Below are 19755 nucleotides of genomic sequence, written 5' to 3' on the forward strand. Positions count from 1 at the left end.
TAGACCGTTGCGCCCTCTACATAAAGAGTGTGCGGAATACTACTGTTTAGCCACATTCGCAGTCTGTGATGGCGTAGTCACGTTTGGCACAAAGTCCAAATACTTCATACTCAATTGCTTGACATTTCACGGCTTCTTCAACCAAAAGTTTGCTTTATTATTCCATAGAGTTTGTCATTTCATTGTCATAATATCTCCATCTCATTATGTCTCGAGACATCATTTTTGAGGACTGTCAAATATGTGGATGTTCAGTAGAATTGTCCCTATTGGAAAACCATGTGTCCAATTGGTAATTTACATCATAATAATATATTGAATAAATTCACATGCTAAACTCATTTTCCCACTAGCATAATTCTAAATGAGCGGTCTGTTTCTGAAGTACAAAGGAGAAAGAAATTAGATGTGGACGTAAACAAAGTGAAACAATATCTAGGTAAACATAAAATTTAGTTCCGTCTCTATAAACTGGAGAATCCTTCAGGCTAATGCTTTTCAAAATTTTTTGCTACAGATCAGAGAATTCCTACTAAGGAAATTTGCCATTTGCTTGGAATCTCAAGAAGGACTCTATTTGAGTCTTAAAAGAGATCAACATTACAGCTAGACCAAAATACACAAAAATTGGAACGAAGAACTTGGAATCATATCTTACCAACACAATCTTCAAAAGAAACCCCAAATTTGGTAATTATTGAGATGAATAGTGTATTACATTACATCGTGAAACAATAACTAGGTAAACATATCATTTAGTTCCGTCTCTATAAACTGGAGAATCCTTCAGGCTAATGCTTTTCAAAATTTTTTGCTACAGATGAGAGAATTCCTACAGCTACTCATTCATCATCCACGGAGCCATTTACGGAAATTTTGAGGCATTTTGTCTGAAGTTTTCAATCTCTTGCGTTCACCTCTGTTTCAAGGTGTGGCTTTGGGCGCCCTTCTCGATTTTCTACAGGCATTGGTCGAGTTTAATGCACCTGGTTAGTGATGCTTTTTTCATTAGTTTAAACTGAAATCCTTTGATGGCAACAAATATTTACCACCCAGGATCTTGTCTTGGCTACCGCGATCTGTTGATGTTTATGATGAATTTGGCGTCGAAACCTGGTCTTCACAATACTGCTCATCATTCTGTCGCTCAGGCTGTTGCTTTATTGGTTGTAACTCAACCAGTTTCTGAAGCTTTTACATTGGTGCAGAATTTCCTCCAGGAGGCTCAGAGACATCATTCTGATTGGCAACACATTTTTGCGCTCCTTTGTATTGGAGAGATCGGCAAACGAATTGATCTTAACCAGGTTCCAGGGTTAGGACAAGCAATCAGCGATTCTTTCGTTCCACCCAATGAAGAAGTACGTCTATTACTTTCTCAACTATCTGAATCAATCTATATCCGTTTTCTACAGGTGAAATCTGCAGCTTCGCACGCCCTCGGATCGGTAACAGTTGGAAATCTTCCAGGTTTCTTGCCCTTTATTCTTACTCAGATTGAAAATCAATCGCGGCGCCAGTATTTGCTGCTCCACTCGTTAAAGGAAGTGATTACTCCGCTATCACTTGGAATCGAGGCCATTGCACAATTACGTCCATTTGTCCCACGAATTTGAGATCTTCTCTTCCGTCACTGCGAGTTTAATGAAGAAGGAACACGAAATGTTGTAGCCGAGTGTTTGGGAAAGCTTACGCTGACAGATCCTGAGGGATTGCTGCCACGTCTTCGAGCTGCTCTGAACTGCCCTTCTGCGTTGATGAGAAGTACGATCGTCACAGCAGCCAAATTCAGAATTTCCGATCAAGTTCAAACCATTGATCCTCTGCTGAAGCAATGCATGGGCGGTTTTCTTCAAACCTTACAGGTAAATAATAAGGTTTCATCTTGATTAACATAAACGGAACGTTAAGTTGAATCTGTAATAGGATGACGACTTGAATGTGCCACGAGTGGTATTCATTGCGTTCAATTCGGCAGCACACAAGAAGCCTTCGTTGGTCAGAAACTTGCTCGATTCCGTTTTGCCTCAGCTTTATAATGAAACTAAAGTTAGAGTAAGTATTCAATGATGGGAGTCTTTTTTGACGATAGAATTATCCTTAATTAATCAAAAAAAAATTAATTCGCAGAAAGAGTTAGTCCGCGAAGTTGAAATGGGTCCCTTCAAGCACACGGTTGACGATGGTCTAGACCGTGGTAAGGCCGCTTTCGAATGCATGTACACCCTTCTGGATTCGTGTCTTGATCGATTGGATGTTTTCGAATTTTTGAATCTCGTTGAACTAGGATTGAAAGGTTTGCTGTGTTTTCTTTCAAAAAGCACTCAAAACGTAACTCAATGTTCACGTTCTTTTGCAATTTATTTTCAGCTCATAACAATATTAGAATGTTGACGTATTTAATGGTCGCCCGTCTAGCGAATCTATGTCCTACGGCTGTTCTTCAGCGACTCGATCGATTTGTCGAACGTCTACGAAATACTTGCACCGCCAGAGTCAAGGCGAACGCTGTTAAACAAAAATATGAAATGCAAAATGAACTGAAGGTGGGTTCAGCTTCCTAGAATCATTTTTATATTATCAAATACTAGCGTCTCCAACTAAATGATTTGAACAGCGTTCTGCCATTCGAGCTGTGACTGCATTGCTGGTCATTCCTGATTCGGATAACAACCCACAACTTAACGAGTTCGTTCTGCATATTCGTTCATCACCCGATCTTCAGGTAATAAAATAACTACTGTTTCAATTTTTTCGTCTTAGAAATGAATGTGCTAACACCAATTATTTTTCAGATTCTTTTCGACTCTATCCAGAAAGATAGCTCCGGACCTCACGGGAATGCTGCAGGAGTATCCAGCGAATTGAACATGGATTTAAGTTAAAGTGGTATAAAACAATGTATCTATTAATGAAAGACAACCGAATACAAAGGAATGCTCTGATTTGCTTTCTTTTTTTCTTGTTGAAAAAAATTACAGTTATGTATTTCTCGATTATGAATATCTGAAATGACATGGGGGAAAAAGTTGAAATAACGCATCAGATTTTAATTTGAATCCGCACACTCTTTATGTAGAGGGCGCAACGCTCTATAGGGAGGGGAGCAAGAGACGCCGATCTCTAGGTCTGTATGGGCGTTTGCAGTAGCGGTCGCTAGATGGCAGCACAGGAGGGGCGGGATAGCTCGCAGACTCGATAGTTTTTAAGTTTAGTTTTTAGTTTAACATTTATCTTTTAACAATAGCCAATGGTTTTTACATTTCATTTTTACTTTAACATTTAGCTTTTGCTTTTTAAATTAACTTTTAAAAATAGACTTTTGATTTTACATTTAGTTTTTTCTTTTAAAATTACATTTACAAATTTAACAAACATTTAACAAAAGTTTTTACTTTTAGTTTTTACTTTACAAAATATGTTTGAAAAATTGTTTAATTTATGATGTTCGAAAAATGGCACTAAAGTATTGCCATAAAAAAGTATTGTCCAAGGATTATTATTAGTAGTTTTCGTGTGTTGTGTTTTTGGTTTTCATTCTTCCGGGATTTCCGAAATCCGAACTCGATATCATTCATTATCAAGTGAATTGATGACTCGTTATCAGCTCTATTGATTGTTGTAATAAGTTCTTCATATTTCTTCACAAGTTCAAAATGTTTTTGTCTAAGCTGTAAGTTACTTATTACAGCTACTAAGCTAATTGCCTAGTACGGACACTTGTCACATGTGGCGCTGTGGAAAAAAACCTAAATTTGCACTAACTAGCTTCTGATCTTGATTTCTCTGGCCATTTTCATTTCTCTTCTGTTCTCTTGCAGTCTTGCCAGAAAAATGAAAAAGTGTAAAACTATATGTAAATTGCTATTACAATTTTAAATTTAATGTCATATGTCTTATCCAAGATTTTAAAACTTAATAATTTTTTTATTTCGTTCAAAAGTAAAATGAACTAGAACTAGTGAGTTTTTTAATGATAACTTTCGATTTGGCAACATCAATATCCGCCAAAGCCACGTCAAGCCAAAACTATTTAAATGTCAGTTCCTCGTACCAATTTGGTCATTCTCTACAGACATGCATTGCACAGTTGCTGCATTTTCGAAGAGTCAGCCCGACTACCAATTCTGGGCCACGAGGTGGACCAACCGAAGAAGCATGAAGTAAGTACGGAATCTTTGGCAATTAAGATAAACTGGAGAATCTCTTGTTGGTGTGTAATTGTGTATACTGCTAGTAGTTCAATTCAAAGTGGGGAATCTCCCCGAATCTTTGTAAATAGCTTCTACATTAAGGGAAAATGCATTGTTCCTGTTTTGAATATCTGAAAACTTCCTATGAATCTTTAACACTGAAAATTTGTCATGTAGATTGTTACATTAGAATGGCGAGATGAGACTTGAGGCATCCCAGATTCCATAAAATTCTAGTTACGATACACAGTCTTACAGTGATGGTTCAAATGCAATGAAATATTACTATCTTTATGGTTTCTTTAGATTATCGTGATGATTAACACAGACCTGTTCTGATCACTTTGAGGACAGATTGTTTCATATCTGAATTTGTCAAAATCAAATCATGAAAACATCCAGTATATAGTGCTAGTAATGTTAATTTCAAGTTTTTCTGTAGGTGTGTGCAGGTCTCCTGATGGACTTAATTTAGACAGATTTCACAGTTCAGGTAATCAAGTAAAATACTTCAAGTGAACATATTTCCAGTGATGATCATTCTTTCTGATGTGCACAATGTTGCTTTCTGAAGTCAATCAAAATATTAGACATGCATGACTCTGAGGAAAGATATTTCTTCGTATTGAATGAATTCTTGACTCCTATTAATCCATGTGCTTTTGAAACCTTCATTCATTTAGGTGCTAAGAATAAGAGGTTGCTTTGGAGTTTCCTGTGCATCTTCTGTATGATGTGAAGGTATGTTTTGTACTCATTCAAGCAGGGTTCCGTGTTGATTTAAAGTGATGACATAAGATTTCTGTGTCCAGGCCAATGATCATTTATGATATAAACTATTTTGGTGACTACTGATTTTTGTATATTGGAAAAACTAGTAGCCATCTTCTGCACAATATTAACTGTTTCTATTTGGGTGTTATGTTGTTTTTGGGTAATAGCCTGGTAGACTTCAACCCACAGGAGCTGCTGGACTAACAGCCTAGGATGTTGCTGCTGCAAATATTCTGGTATGTATAGTTATAATTTATTCGTCGATTTACCTATGACGATATCATATTTCCAGAGATACAATGGTGGTACAAACTGATTTATTGAGACTGAGGAAACTACACTTGACAAATACGAGGGTTTTTGTGTAACGGGTTTTAAGCGATGTTTTTACTTTTTTTCAGGTGGCCGTACATCTTTAGTACTACTGCTACTGCCAAATTGCAAGCGATATCGTCTTTTTAAAGGTAATGCGATTCAACTATAGATATTGATATCACAAATGAATGATGCATACCATTAATATTTTGAAGATTCTAATGATAGTTTAATTTTCGTCACTACCACTGATAAAATAACTTAAAATTTTTTTATTATATCTGGAATTGCTATTAAGTTTAACGGTCTTCCTCTTGCAGGCTAGAAACAGGATGTCTCAATGATTCAACTCTCGGTCTTCTGGAATCCCCTTTATCCTTAGCAGGTCGTACCTAGCTGTCGTGACATAGTTGGACGTTAACGATCAGGTAATTATCAGAATAGTATGAGTTAAGAAGTTAAAATGATGGATTGTATAATCTGACATCTCTTCTGAGTTCATCATTGAAGATATCTTTACTGCTGAATACCTGAATAAACTAATGTTGTTATGGAGTGAGGCTTAGATAATAGTTCAAAAAAATTTTTAGTTTCAGGTCGATACTTGGCAGCTTCATCTGTCACTACCTTACAGCGCGACATGCATATACGTGTGGAATGTTTTCAGGTTGGTAGAAGTTTGTTGGTATACCCCACTAATTAAGCCGATTGATTAAGTCCCTAACTGGCTATTCTTTGGTATACGGTGGGAACAGTAAATGCTATTCCGTGTAAGATCTTCTACCCAATTGCTTGGTGGGATATCTAAGGGTTGAATCAGCCATATATTATAATAAGTTAATTGTTGTATTCGTATTCTTGCTTTCAGTTGTTAGGAGACTGCTATTCTTCCGTGGTGCTCATGCCGTGCCTTCTGTGTCTAGCTCATTCTTGGATATCCTTTCATTGTTGAAATTAAAAATACAAATTTCAGTGAGTGTCTTAAGAATGTGTCTTTGATTTTTATTAACTCTTCAGTCTGATAGGTTGTATGACTTTCAGAAACATTTGGTCTGTTGCAAAGTCGATTGTGAGTGTCAGTGGTCGTTTTGATCGCTCTTTAAGACCTTAAGGCAAATGGAAATGACACCTCCCTTGCCTAATCCAAAAGGAGTTGGAAGACAAATGAAAATAAACAAACACTTTTAGTACTTCATTCTACCTTACCAATTATATTAGATGCCCAGCTCCTAGAAGAATGATTGAGCTAGGAACAATGGAACATGCTGTTGTGAGACAAGTTAGTGTGGAAAGGATTTTTCATCTTACCAATTTGTGATTGATTTGACATTTGTTGTTGCCTTGTATTATGCCACAATGAAGAGAAACACATTCTGAATAACTGGGAGGTTTACCTTACGAACTGGGTGTTTTTCCTTTTAGAAATCCACTGTCCAAGCGCTGTTGCCCGGGTTACTTACAGATGCCATAGACAAGGCACATGAACGAATATCACGCCTTCTCCTCATTGTAGAAGTTATCATCTTGGGGATTTCGTCTGTTGTGATGCTGCGTGGTGGCTTCATGGTGAAATTTGGCAGGAAGAATGTCACGTGAGTATCAAAGTTATTTGTTAACTTTGTTAGTTTTTTCAACTGAGTGTCACCGAACTACAGCGAACCTGCAGCGAACATTGTTTTCATATTTGTTACGTTTTAACGTTTCTTCTTTCTGACGCTTGACTGAATTAGTAACACCCTAAAAAATGATCAATTTATTCGGTCATAAGCTCAATCTCAATGGTTGAGGCGCTATCGCTTACTTCCGGTATACTTCCGGAAAATTTGCATAAAACTAGCAAGTGGGCTTTGTTCTCTGCACAATTCTAAAGACTCCTTGCCAGTTTAAGCAAACTGAAATAGTCTTTTTGATTACTTTTGTGACTATCTAAGGCCGTCCTTTATTAGATAGTGAGTTTTAGACGTGTCGAATAGATGGCGTGAAAGAATATTATGTTGTCCTTACTGGCTCCTTGTCTAAAGTTCAGCTACCCAGCAATAACAGCGGGTTCTGTTCTAGTGTTCTGTTCTTTTCTTCGAAAATTACAAATGAATTCGTACGTAAACTGGATAGATTTTGTGTGTAATTTGTTTGACATGTGTTATTTTCTGTTAATGTGTTTAATAACTTAAATATTTCTCTTTTTCCATGAGAAAATGTGAAAGGAGCGAGATGCAGCCTACTGTCAACTATATTGTGTTAAAAATCCTGGTATCATCCTACTGAATATGTCATCCAAATGACAGAGGTGGTGAGTGGTGACAGAGAACCAACACTAGTTTTAGTACAGATTTTGCTGGAATATACTGTTCTTTTTTTTTTATTAGGATTCATCAGAAATATTGGCTGTATGGCTGATTCTATTGGACTTGCTAGATCGTTTTATCCATAGAATGGACCAATCTTTCATTCAATCTTCTAGAGAACCTTGGATAACTGATTGGTGGTTTTGTGTGTAAGTTAATTTGTCATGTCACTGAACTTTCTTTGTCTAACCTTTCAGTCTAATATGTATTCAAATTATTGATCTGCCCTCACATCTATCTAAAAATGTTTAAAAGACTCTTTCAACTGTATCTGATTACTGTTTAATTATTCTTTTAGATCATCGATGTCAAGCACATTGTTGACAACTAATTATGAACAAGGTGACTTAATTTTCTTGTTTTTTGTTTACAGGTTTTAAACTATAGGTATCTAAATTTGCACGACGTCCTTCAACGTTCTTGGTAGAATCTATTGCAACGAAATCTTTCGTTGCACTAACTAAAGATATTGACTATTGCAACGAAAGATTTTCTTTTTTAAATAGAAGAAAGAAACCATCATAAAAAACCGATTTTTTTTTTTTTTTTTTACGAAATTTGACTTCTGTCCTTCTGTAGGATTGTTCGACTTCGACTGTGGCGCTGATTTGAATATTTTTTTTACATATTTTTTTATATAATTTTTCAATTTTTTACGCTGTGATAGGTTTATCAAGTAGCCATGAAGTAACCTTCATTTCTAACAACTTGTACTCTTATAGGGTTACCATATCCAATTTTAAGTTTTAACTTATTTCGACATTTTTTGTTTTTCAAATACTGGGCAGACTTATGCAGATTTGGAAGACACTCATCACGATCACAGTGTACTACTATTACTCCTGTAGCACATAAATTAATTATACTTTCATCATTAAGGCAGAGTAACGTAGAATGGGGAAGCGTCGTTGGGTCCATCTTTCACTTGATTCTTTACATCTGGACACCCCCCTCCCCTGCTACTTCGAAGTTTAAAGTCGTCGTGAATTGAAGCCGGCAAACGAACTTTGACCAGCACTGGGGAGCAGAAGGAAAAAGGCTAGTTCTTGCCGATTCGTCGGTCGGCTCAAAAATGCAACGCTTCCCCATTCTACATTTCCCCGTCATGATGAAAGTAAACTTCATTTAGTTACCGGTGATGGTAGTCCACTGAAGTCAGACTGTAATAACCATCTTCCCAATGTGCATGTAATGTACAAGAAACAAGTTGAGTAATTGACCCGAGGTTGTACCTGCCGGGAATGGCCAAATCATAGAAGAGACAAGTCCCATTCGCGGGTATTTTCGGGCTGCCAAGAATTTGGAAAATAGAAAACGTCAAATGTTATTTTAGATTAAAATTTGATGGTAACCCAAAGGGGAAAAGTTGTTAGCAATACACACTTCTTGGTTACTTGATAAACCTATCACAGCATAATAAGGTGAAATTATAAAAAAATATGTAAAACAAAATAATCAAATTAGCGCCACAGTCGAAGTCGAACAATTTCTCAGAATGACAGAAGTCGAATTTCGTAAATAAAGAAAAACATTGTTTTTTGAATCCTTCTTCTTCTTTTAAAAAAATAACAAATCTTTCGTTGCAATAGTCAATATCTGTAGTTAGTGCAACGAAAGATTTCGTATCAATAGCCAAAATGGCTAGTTAGTGCAACGAAATCTTTCGTTGCAATAGCCAAAATGGCTAGTTAGTGCAACGAAAGATTTCGTTGCAATAGATTCTACCAACGTTCTTGGACTGACGTCAGTCAGCAAGGTAGGCTACCTTGTTTGATAACCTGTTGGCTGCTTCCCTTGAATCTCCTTTTTTACTTTTTTAAGCTTGATTTGAGGTATGGCTTTCTGTCGCTCAAATATTGTTGAAAATTATTGTCAAACTAATAAATGTTCATTCTGCCTACAGGGTAACTCCTTCACTACTTATCATGGACTTCATCCATTGGTGATGCTGTAATTCAAGACCGAAAAATTGTTTAGTCAGATAAAACAAGTGCATATCTGGGTTCCCTTCTTTTCTGTGGCCCCGTTTCCCTAACTAACCACTAACCAACGCCCGCCGGTGGTCACTCATCCGCTGTGAAACCAGGAGGAGGGGAGGGCTCTGGTCGAACGGGGACTTGGAAGGCGCATGATCCGACGAAAACTTTTAGAGGGTCATGAGTGTAACCCGGAAGCCTAGTATGACTAATCGCTTCCCAGTAAAACTTGCCTCGCACTCTTCTCTCCTCTTCCATTTCCAGGTAATCTCCCTGGATCTACGCCGACACTGCATGTGCGAGTTTTAGCAAGCAATCCGCCACCCAATTTGACAAAAAGTGATAGTTTGTTTTCACGGAAATTGCGTCAGACGGTTAAAAAATTTCTAATTCAACAATCTCACCTAGAAATTTGCATCTAGTCTATTGGTGCAAATTGCGATTCTTTAAGCTTGATTAATTTATGTGATGTGTTAAAAGCTATTGTGAGTAGCCAATAAATTGAAATAATTCGCTTTTTCAGAATAATTTGAAGAAAGATCACAAGAAAATTTAAAAACAACAAAGTGATCTAAAACCAAAATATTAAGAAAAAGTGGATTAGTTAAATTATTTAGCTACCCACAATCGCTTTTAACACATCACCTTAATTAATCAAGCTTAAAGAATCACAATTTGCACCAGTAGACTAGGTGCTAATTTCTACATGAGATTTTTGAACTATAAATTTTGTAACCGTCTGACGCAAATTCCGTGAAAACAAACTATCACTTTTTGTCAAATTGGGTGGCGGATTGCTTTCTAAAAAGCCTCGCACCAAAAAAATTGTCTTGAACCGGACGCTCTGTTTAATGAATTGTTTATTTTGCATATGTTCCAGTTATATTTAGTTTACAAATTTTTATCCATTGACGTATTATTTATTAAAATATAATTATACATATACAACATTTGTGTGAATGTTGGGTGTGTGGAAAGGTTTTAGGAATGGATGTGAGTGGATATGTGGGATTTGATGTTGGTGCTAATGGGGTTTTAGGAATAGATGTGGAAGTGGAAGTAGGGGAGGTATAGGTTGACAGGAAGGTTTAGGTTAACAACAGTTTCTATCACCAAGTACTGCATATATTCATTACAAATATACCTCACTTCTTTTAGTAAATAATAACCAAATACCCCACCCCAACTTCCTCCTCATTCCCCCATCCCGGACATGTTTATTATTTGTTTGACATAAACCTCCCCGTAATACTTTTTTTTTGTTCCTTCTCAATATAAAAAAGATAAACTGCAAAGGCACAAATAGCAATTAAACACAATATTGGATGTCACTTCTGTAGCACAAAACCAGCACCTTGGATGCACAAAGGAACAGCAACTTGATGAAGATATCTTTCACCACCATAGGCTGCAACAAAACACCACATTGGACAGCAACAACACTGCTCCGTCAACATGAACCTATAACCAAAGTAAATTTTCAGCATCATTGGAAATCCTGTACAAAACTAAAAATAATATGCTACATTATATCACTTAAATATTCAACCCAAATATTATTTGGCAACATTATATTTTACCTAACATTGAAACTCAAATTTACATGACTAGATGACTATAATTTAAGATTTAAATGCAAAACTTTGAAGAATACTCTACAGTGAAACAAATAAACAAACCCTCTTTCAGTATCTGCCTTTCTTGCTTACAACAAACTCCACTTTAAAAAATCCACAACAGAACACATGACTGAAGAAAATAGCTGTTGACTTGACGAAATCCCAAAATATTAACAAGCGATCTCCCACTCAACCGGACCGAAATGGTGGGGGTACTTTTCGGATCGTAATCCGGAAAAGAACTTTACAAATCCGGACTAGGTCTAATCTGTTCAGAATCGCAAGACGATTCCAACGGAATTAAGTCCGGATTTTTATCTTTTCCCGTTCACGAGATAATCACGGTTGAAAATCGTGAAATATCACGAAAACCCAAAGTCTCCCCGTCCGACTACATCGCTTTTAGCCGTATATTCGGCTTGTAAAAAAAAACTAATTGATACAAAATGTAGCCCTTTCATCCCTCTTTCAGAATCCAAAAGGATTTTTTATAATTCTTTGAGATGTTTGAGATATCACGATTTTCGTGATACCCCCATTTCGACACATTTTTCAGGCATTTCATTCGGCGTTGCCGATTGCCGTATATGTGACTTCGCCCCCACTCCTTCGCTTTTTCCATTGTTTCCTATGTATCAAGTCCCATCTGTATCGATATACAAGGCCTTGATACATAGGAAACAGGGAAAAAGCGAAGGAGTGGACAGGAAAGGGGGCGAAAAACACATATACGGCAATCGGCAACGCCGAATGAAATGCCTGAAAAATGTGTCGAAATGGGGGTATCACGAAAATCGTGATATCTCAAACATCTCAAAGAATTATAAAAAATCCTTTTGGATTCTGAAAGAGGGATGAAAGGGCTACATTTTGTATCAATTAGTTTTTTTTTACAAGCCGAATATACGGCTAAAAGCGATGTAGTCGGACGGGGAGACTTTGGGTTTTCGTGATATTTCACGATTTTCAACCGTGATTATCTCGTGAACGGGAAAAGATAAAAATCCGGACTTAATTCCGTTGGAATCGCCTTGCGATTCTGAACAGATTAGACCTAGTCCGGATTTGTAAAGTTCTTTTCCGGATTACGATCCGAAAAGTACCCCCACCATTTCGGTCCGGTTGAGTGGGAGATCGCTTGTTAAAACTAACCAATGGATGCAAAGTTTGATCACATTTTAATTTTAAAATTTAAACTGGATAAGATTGTCACCTTCAAATAGTGTATGTGTTCATGATGTTCACAGCAAAGGTAAATGAGAACTCCACGAAACCTGCACAATTAGATGCAAGTCCTAGACTGGTTGGCGGAAGCTCCTTATATTAAAAGATGCCTGCAATCAAACATTAAAAATGTCATGATCAAAATTTCAATCAGTTTAATCAATGATTTTACTATTCAGACCTCTCCACATGTAAAATGTTACTCAGCTTCTGGATGTGGTGGGCAGCATGTTTCCAAGTCTTAAGCATCAAACTTCATCTATAGATAAAAAATTACATTTAACACTTTCAGGCAGCTTTCAGGGCAGTTTCACAGTTTCACTGCACGACAATTTAATTGAATCAATACCAAGAATATAGCGAGATCACCAACCGCCAAACCGAACTAACTAAAACCCATCACAAATTCTAAGAAATGCCTAGCAAGTAGCAATTCAGTTAATAAGCTAACATCACAACCCCAAACAAAGAAAAATGACGTCTCTTCTATCAGAAGTCAGAACTCAGAACCCACGTTTCAAGCCTTCAACTAACAAAAAACCAAGAAGAAGGTATGGGCTAAACGGCTAGCCGACGCCCAACAACTCCAATTCTGGCCACCAGATGTCCTCTCAGTATCTCAGCCATAATCATTAAACAAAAATTTGTTGATTAAGCCAATTTGATGGGTGGAATGATTGACCAGATTCGTCAACACTTCAATAAGGCTCTAAGCAGAGCGACTGATTTTTGGCAGGAAAAGAAACGGAACGAACTGCATTTCACTTCCATTTCATTATCGTTTAACGTCTCCCAGAAGTGAGCCGCTTCCGCGTTGCTACTCTCGTTCACAATTTTCGCTCAATTTTAGATTAAAGTAATTCGTACCCTGCCTGTCGGCGCACATGAAACAGCAATCACGAGTTGCATTCGTCCTGCACTGTTTGTTGGCAAAAAAAATTTACGTTGACGAAGTCTTTCGATGATTTTTTTCTTCAGTTTTGAAGACAAACGAGAATTGTGTAAAGTAACATAAAAGTAACTAAAACAGTGAAAAGTACTAATGTTTTTTACAGCTGAAAATAATTAAAGGAACTTTTTACTGTTTAGCGATCTAGTGTTGTAAACAAATGTTTAAAATTTAAAACAGCAAAATGAAAAGGATATCCTGCACCCTGCTCTAGCACTAGCTAAACTAAAATTTGAAACAACAAATAACAAGCAGAAACTATTTTCCAAAAATAATATTTAAAAAAAAAGAAACTAATAAAGAGTTCAACCAATTGTATTTAAGCACGCAGGAACTGGACAATAGTTAGGAAACAAAACATTGGTAATTCCCTATTTTACTCACTTGCAACAATTTGATATCTATTTCAAACAGTGTGTATAATGTAATAATGGTCAATTTACTTTTTTAATTTTCTTAACTCTTTCTCTTGTGCGGCTTTTCTGGTGGCGGCTGTGATGTGAACCCATCGAGGCACGGCTGGTATCAATACAAACAAAATGCTCTGGACAGCCAAAAGGATATGATCCAGTGAAACACAGATCATGGCACGGGTCCAATCAGTAACAGGACCAACCACTGGATTATCAGACAATTCTTCACCATCAACTGCCGGAGTCGATGGAGATGAACTCATAACATAGAGTAAGCCACAATTTGTTACAACAGCCATCGAACAAATCATCCGGAAAGCCGGTTCCCAAGCTCCAATGTGAGCCACTCGCGCAGGTGTTGGGCGGCGGTGAATGTGCACGAGTTTGAAAGCGTCGACACGAAGTTCTGCCACGTTGTTGATAAACGCCCAAAGGGACGCAGTCGGATAGGCAGCAACAAACAGAAGAACGTAACCAAATTGAATATAGAGCTCCAAGTAATCCTCGATGGTCCCCTGTCAGGAAAAATATATATATATTTTTAAAATTTAGGTTGCGCACATTCATAAATTCCTTTTACCTCGTAGGGTTCTAGAAGAGATTCTTTGTATGCTTGCTTGACTATAGGGTTATCGGGTGCCAATATCCGCACGTTCAGACGCTCTAACGTCTTGTTCACTCCATCATCTTTTTCTGTCGGCTTCAGATTGATTGGGTTCTAAATCGATAACAAACTCGATGAAATTTTGCTCCAACGTACTCAAAGAAATATTAACCTACCTTTTTTAGCACGTAACAGAGGTTAAGATACGGGAAAAGAGTCTCTGTAAGTTGATTAATCACTTGAAAGACGAGCAACATCAGTGCAACTTGCTATAAAGAAAACAAATAAAATAATAATGTTAACCATTAGGAAAGAAAAACGGACCAATACTGACCCATTGAAGCATAGGGATGTCCTGCAAGTAGAAAGCGATGTAAAAGAGAGACATGAAATTATTAACGAATTCAAAGAGCAAAAGTTTGGTAACACGATTGCTTTCGAATTGAGATTCAGTGCGATGATTTTCTAAAAATGCAAAATAAAAATCATGTTGAATAAAACGTTTAATCAAGTAAGTAATTTTTAAAAATTCTTGTACCCCATTCCGTGAGTTTCGTGGCCAGTTTGCGATAGATTTGATTGGCGAACCATACGAGAATGGCATAAATAACTGTGGGTATCGACACAATGCAGAGAGCAAGCAAATGCCAGAATAAATCGTCTTTAGGCCAGGTGGAAGTCCATTCCATCATCATAGTTTCTTTCCAGATTGATTCAAGCATCACCCAAAAAGCTACCAGAGTGCAGATAAGTACAATCGGCAGGGAAACGCAATATAGCTTAATCAGAGTTTTCCAACGGGGATAGTATCTATTCCAAAAAGATGATTTATAGCAAGAAAATTTGGAAATGAACAATTATTGTGGAGAGATATTTACGGTTGAAGTTGGCCGGTTATGGGATCAATCATCAGCGGTCCTCGGTAGTTGGCTCGCGGTTCGCCCTGACCGCCTCCATATTTGCTCTTCGTATTCCAAAGAAAACACAGTCCGTTACTGCGCCTTTTCCAAAACTATAAGGCCAAGAATTCACGCGATATAATAGTACCAAACTAAAAACAACAAAAAATTAAAATGTCTATCATGATACAACTTACTTCCATCAGGATAAACGCCCAAAGCATATACAAAATACAGAAGAGGATCTGGACCTCAAATTCAGACTGTAAAAAGTGATGGTGAACTATCCCAATGCATGTCGGTGCCAAAAGTGCCCACGTTAACATCTCCAGAAATGCAAAATAGAATCCCACCCCTTCTCCAAAGTATCGACGCACTTCGTCTATAAAAGAGAACATATCCATATTAATTTTTCAGTATTTATCGTTTAAAAATCTTTAGAAATCATACTTAAAGGCAAATGTTTTGTGGCACATTTGAAGCTATTAATAAGCCAATCGTGAGCAAGTCGCTTAACGCCCTCAGGTTCGTGAAGAGGATATATGTTGTTGATCAACTTTTTGTGAAGAAATTTTTCCACTGTCAAATGAAATAAAGTGAATTATTAATTGTGTAAACTCCCATTACATCATCCCAAATGCAAAAATTGAAAGTTGAAAAACAATAAAACAAATTTGTAAAAAACGGTAAATTCTTTTGACTCCATCGCATAAACTTGGAGTTACACAAAGTCCTAGCAAATCATCTCCGAATTTTGGGGGGAGAAGCTGAGAGGGATAATAAGTTAGTGGGAGGACTGAGGAATGTAACCCAATTTTGAAAAGAATGATAAAAATGCGCAGGATTATTTTCAAACAAGCAAGCCCCCAGAATCAATCTTACCAATGGACTGGCCCTGAAACAGCGTCATTTTCATATCTCCGATTTGAAGAACTTGTTTAGTCTCAGACCTGACACTATCGATTTCATGACGAATCATCCATAAAATGTCAGCTGGAGTAAAGATCGATCTGGCATCCATAGCTGTTTGTTCACCTCCATCATGATCAAGATTTTCTTGCAAAGTAGTAATTTCGTCATTATCTAATGGAGTCTCTTCCAATGTACCACTGTCGAGCAAGCTGCCAATTGGAAGTTTACCATCGATGGTTCTAATTCGACACTTTTTTGCCACATTTAATAATCTTTCAGGGCTGATGGAGACAAATACACACAAGTTCTACGTTTAAGGTGGAACATGTTCACTTTAAAATCATCTATCATAATCACATAAAATTTGGCTGCATATTTTACCTGACCAGGTGTTGGAGTTGAACTACTCATCTGTAAACCGTATTCAGAAAATGCGCCCAAAATCCAGTTTAAAAGCCAAGAAACGTCTTCTGATTTTGCCTCTTTTGTGGACAATTCAAGAACATAAGCCGGCCAATCTTCTATGTTTGACTTCGCCATTTTCAAGAAAATGACTAACAGTAGGGAAGGTAAATTTTTAAGAAAAAGAAAAGTTTGCTGTTGTTTAACGAAAGTTATGAAATAAACAATATTATTTTCCTAGCTGAGACAACATAGCTGTCTTATCACTCCCCAGTAACAAAACAAAAATGCAGCAAAAAAATTTTTAGGTGGAAACCGTGGAAAATATGACTGACTTCTGTAATAGCAGACAGAAATGCTGAACTTCAACACGCAACGGCGGCGTCCCATGGGAAAAGGCGGGAACCAAGCGGTATTCAAAAATCCTTTGTAATGTAAAAAACCTGGAAGAAATTTTAACCAAATTTCATTTTTCATATTTCCGTGTGTACAAATCATCTTGCGGATATACGCCTTCGTAGTTCGCACAATTATCAATTTTCAAGAAAATTGTTAATTACCGGTTGTAACTCAAATCTGATTCAACAGCGAAGACATATTAATATAAATAAAAGTAAAAAAAATAATTGTCAGTAAACGAAAATTTAATTTTAAAATTGTCGTAGTTCTATGTATTTACAAGCAGCGCGATTTTGACAAATTGTTATTTGGGTGATTTCAAGAAATGGATTTCTAGATTTAGGGTAAAAGATGAATCATATGTACAGATGAGGGGTGGATGGGTCAATTGTTGGCGTGAAGAGATCTTCATGAATGAGAGTTTGTTTTCTTAAAAATCAAGGGGAACAATTCAATTGAAGCTGGCAAATCGGATGAATTTACTTTTTAGCAACGGCTTTCTTGGTGGCGGCTTTAGGGGATTTCGCGACTTTGGCGGCCTTGGCTGCGACAGCCTTCTTGGGTGCGGCTTTCTTGGGAGAAGCAGCTGGTTTGGCCACTTTGGGCTTTGGGGCCTTAACGGCCGCCTTCTTCGGGGAAGCGGCTTTCTTGGCTGCGACCGGTTTCTTGGCTGCTGGAGCAGCGGCCTTTTTAGCAGCGGCCGGTTTGGCAACCTTGGGCTTGGAGGCGGCCGGTGCGACTTTCTTGACGGCCGTCACCTTCTTGGGAGAAATGGGCTTCTTTGCCGCAACCTTGGGCTTCTTGGGGGAAGTAGCCTTCTTGGCCACTTTGGGCTTCTTGGCAGCGGCCGGTTTGACTTCCTTGGCCACCTTCTTTGGCTTCAGAACTTCGGGTGACACACGGAAAGATCCAGCAGCACCAGAGGCACCCTAAACAAAATCAAATAATAAAAAAATAATTAATAAAACGTCTCCACAAAATTCAGCGAAAACAAAATTTACCTTGGTGTTTACAAGAGTTCCGGCGGTGCTGCATTTCTTGAGGGCTTTCGTTACACGAACATTGGCAGATTTGGCATCAGTGCCGACCTAATTGATTTAAAAACAAACGATTGTTAGAGAATTGTTATTGAACAAATAAATAATGAAGTAATAAAAATAAATTACCTGGAAGTTGGCGAGGATGTACTTGAGAATAGCCTGGCGGGAAGATCCCTTGCGTTCCTTGAGTGCAATCACGGCCTGAGTGACCATCTCGAGGTAAGGAGGATGAGCAGCCGATCCAGCGGCCGATTTGACGACCTTCTTGGGCTTAGGGGCAGCAGCCACTGCCTTGGCGGGAGAAGCCACTTTCTTGTCGGCAGCCGGACGAGTCCTCTTCACAGCCGGAGATTTGGCAGCCTTTGATGTGGCTGCCTTCGCGGCCTTCTTGGGCTTGGCTGCGGGAGAAGCGGCAGCACCGGCGGGCTGTTCAACGGTTTCGGCAACAACGTTTGTTTCTTCGGCCATCTTGGAATTGCTGAATGAGGTGGAGAGAGAGAGAGAGAGAAAACTGTGGTGTGTACTCGGTGAGTGCGTTATCCTGACTGGAGGGGGGAGTCGCCTATATGTAGTCGGGTGGCGGACGTTTCAGAATGAACGCCCAAAAGTGAGGCCCTTTTTCTCTAAAACCGGGGACAGCCAGGAGGACTGTGCTTTGCGTTCGGCTTTTACCAATTGTTTCGTCAATTTCTAATCATCGCATCAAATTGAAAAAAACGCCATTAAAAAGATCACGTTCTCTTCTATCGGAATATGTAAAATTCAATTCTTTTTAAAAATTTCGTCCCATCCATAGTGGCTGGATTCGCTCGTCGGTCCTGTCACGTTTTGGCAATGCTCTTCAATTAATTATCACCACCTGTTATTTTTCAAGTAAATCATTATCAAAATACCAACACTCGATTCAGGAGAGAATTCTCTATCGGAATCTGTTGGTTGCAGATTTTTACGAACATTAGGCGAATCTGTAAAAATCGATAAAGTTGAACAAGAAACACAAAACGACGGTGGCTCTTCGCGCGCGCGCTGAGCCCATCTTGTTTTCTTCCACCCGATTGTCTCTCTCACTCGATTCTTTTTCACAATTTTACCTACGAAAATATTGCAGAAACGAATAAACACTTACATCAAACGAACCTGCATGACAAGAGGAATCTGCCAATGTCAACCAAAATTCGAATCGAGCTCGTTTTGATGCTCAATTCTCTGAGCGAAAATTTGCATCGTTACTCGGCTTGGGCACAAACGAGTCGAAACATTTTCGTCAGCATTTCGTTCGTTCCTCTTCTCGTCAGGACACTCGTTTATTTAATTCATTAAATCAAAAGATTATATTTTTATAGTTATCAAGTTAATATTAATACTGCATTACGTTTAACCTTTGCATTAACTGAAAATTAATTGCAGAAATCGTCATTTTTTCAAACGGAATTATTCGTTGAGAGTACAGAAACTCGACTCGGTGAAAACGCGTCGAACCGATTTGAAACCGAAACGACCGTTGGAGATTCAAAACAGCTTCGACTGCAATTTACACAACTTTTTTCTTGCTTGTTTAATTTGTCTTTTACATCGTTCAATATAGAATTTTAAATTATTTTCACATGAAATTCAGAATTCAAAGTATCTCAAAGTTTCCAATTAAATAAGGCGAGGCGTATAAACTGTGAGAATTACAAATAATGAAGTTC

The 19755-nt window shown here is 37.9% G+C and overlaps 2 protein-coding genes, 3 long non-coding RNA genes and 1 pseudogene across 9 annotated transcripts in view; 3 read left to right on the top strand and 3 right to left on the bottom strand.

Moving 5' to 3' along the window:
• LOC124328785 overlaps positions 1-12987 on the bottom strand; it is a 66718-nt gene extending 53731 nt beyond the window's left edge. Inside the window, exons 1-5 of one of the 3 annotated variants that reach the window (XR_006916441.1) lie at positions 12796-12987; positions 12619-12705; positions 12436-12556; positions 10936-11064; positions 6321-6420 (exon numbers count right to left, since the gene is read on the bottom strand). This is a non-coding gene — a long non-coding RNA (uncharacterized LOC124328785). Of the gene's footprint in view, positions 1-6320; positions 6421-10540; positions 11065-12435; positions 12557-12618; positions 12706-12795 lie in introns of those variants that run through there. The other 2 variants (XR_006916439.1, XR_006916440.1) reach the window with 2 other exon arrangements.
• Positions 72-2945, top strand: LOC124328737 (annotated as a pseudogene).
• LOC124328783 lies at positions 4037-6267 on the top strand. Of its 3 annotated transcripts, none has more exons than XR_006916435.1 (8): positions 4037-4163; positions 4636-4686; positions 4877-4934; positions 5135-5203; positions 5369-5431; positions 5603-5710; positions 5873-5949; positions 6151-6267. It is a non-coding gene; the product is annotated as an uncharacterized LOC124328783 (long non-coding RNA). The 3 variants fall into 3 exon arrangements; XR_006916437.1 differs by having other exon boundaries at positions 5879-5949; XR_006916436.1 differs by having other exon boundaries at positions 4042-4163; positions 4625-4686.
• The window catches only part of LOC124328788, a 46657-nt gene continuing 33636 nt past the window's right edge, over positions 6735-19755 (top strand). Inside the window, exon 1 of the long non-coding RNA XR_006916469.1 lies at positions 6735-6874. This is a non-coding gene — a long non-coding RNA (uncharacterized LOC124328788). The remainder of the gene's footprint in view (positions 6875-19755) is intronic.
• On the bottom strand, positions 13695-16988 carry LOC124328717 (anoctamin-10-like). Its single transcript, XM_046787537.1, has 10 exons — positions 16605-16988; positions 16194-16530; positions 15762-15890; positions 15509-15693; positions 15291-15424; positions 14951-15222; positions 14747-14877; positions 14589-14681; positions 14389-14526; positions 13695-14323 (listed from the first exon to the last, which is right to left on the bottom strand). The coding sequence occupies exons 1-10, from the start codon at positions 16761-16763 to the stop codon at positions 13835-13837; spliced, it is 2067 nt and encodes a 688-aa protein (XP_046643493.1). The 5' UTR covers positions 16764-16988; the 3' UTR covers positions 13695-13834.
• LOC124328757 (histone H1-delta-like) lies at positions 17368-18620 on the bottom strand. The gene is made up of 3 exons (XM_046787593.1): positions 18191-18620; positions 18026-18112; positions 17368-17953 (listed from the first exon to the last, which is right to left on the bottom strand). The coding sequence occupies exons 1-3, from the start codon at positions 18530-18532 to the stop codon at positions 17504-17506; spliced, it is 879 nt and encodes a 292-aa protein (XP_046643549.1). The 5' UTR covers positions 18533-18620; the 3' UTR covers positions 17368-17503.

This window comes from Daphnia pulicaria, chromosome 3 (assembly GCF_021234035.1).
Source record: "Daphnia pulicaria isolate SC F1-1A chromosome 3, SC_F0-13Bv2, whole genome shotgun sequence".
Classification (NCBI taxonomy): Eukaryota; Metazoa; Arthropoda; class Branchiopoda; order Diplostraca; family Daphniidae; genus Daphnia; species Daphnia pulicaria.

Bases quoted from the DNA above. Each gene is read 5' to 3' on its own strand.
- LOC124328717 (XM_046787537.1), bottom strand. From the start codon at position 16,763: ATGGCGAAGTCAAACATAGAAGATTGGCCGGCTTATGTTCTTGAATTG. The intron at 15,223-15,290 runs GTAAATATCTCT...TTTTTGGAATAG, and splicing joins ATAACCGGCCAACTTCAACC to ATACTATCCCCGTTGGAAAA. The intron at 14,527-14,588 runs GTAGGTTAATAT...TTATCGATTTAG, and splicing joins TCTGTTACGTGCTAAAAAAG to AACCCAATCAATCTGAAGCC.
- LOC124328757 (XM_046787593.1), bottom strand. From the start codon at position 18,532: ATGGCCGAAGAAACAAACGTTGTTGCCGAAACCGTTGAACAGCCCGCC. The intron at 18,113-18,190 runs GTAATTTATTTT...TAAATCAATTAG, and splicing joins ACATCCTCGCCAACTTCCAG to GTCGGCACTGATGCCAAATC. The intron at 17,954-18,025 runs GTAAATTTTGTT...GATTTTGTTTAG, and splicing joins GAACTCTTGTAAACACCAAG to GGTGCCTCTGGTGCTGCTGG.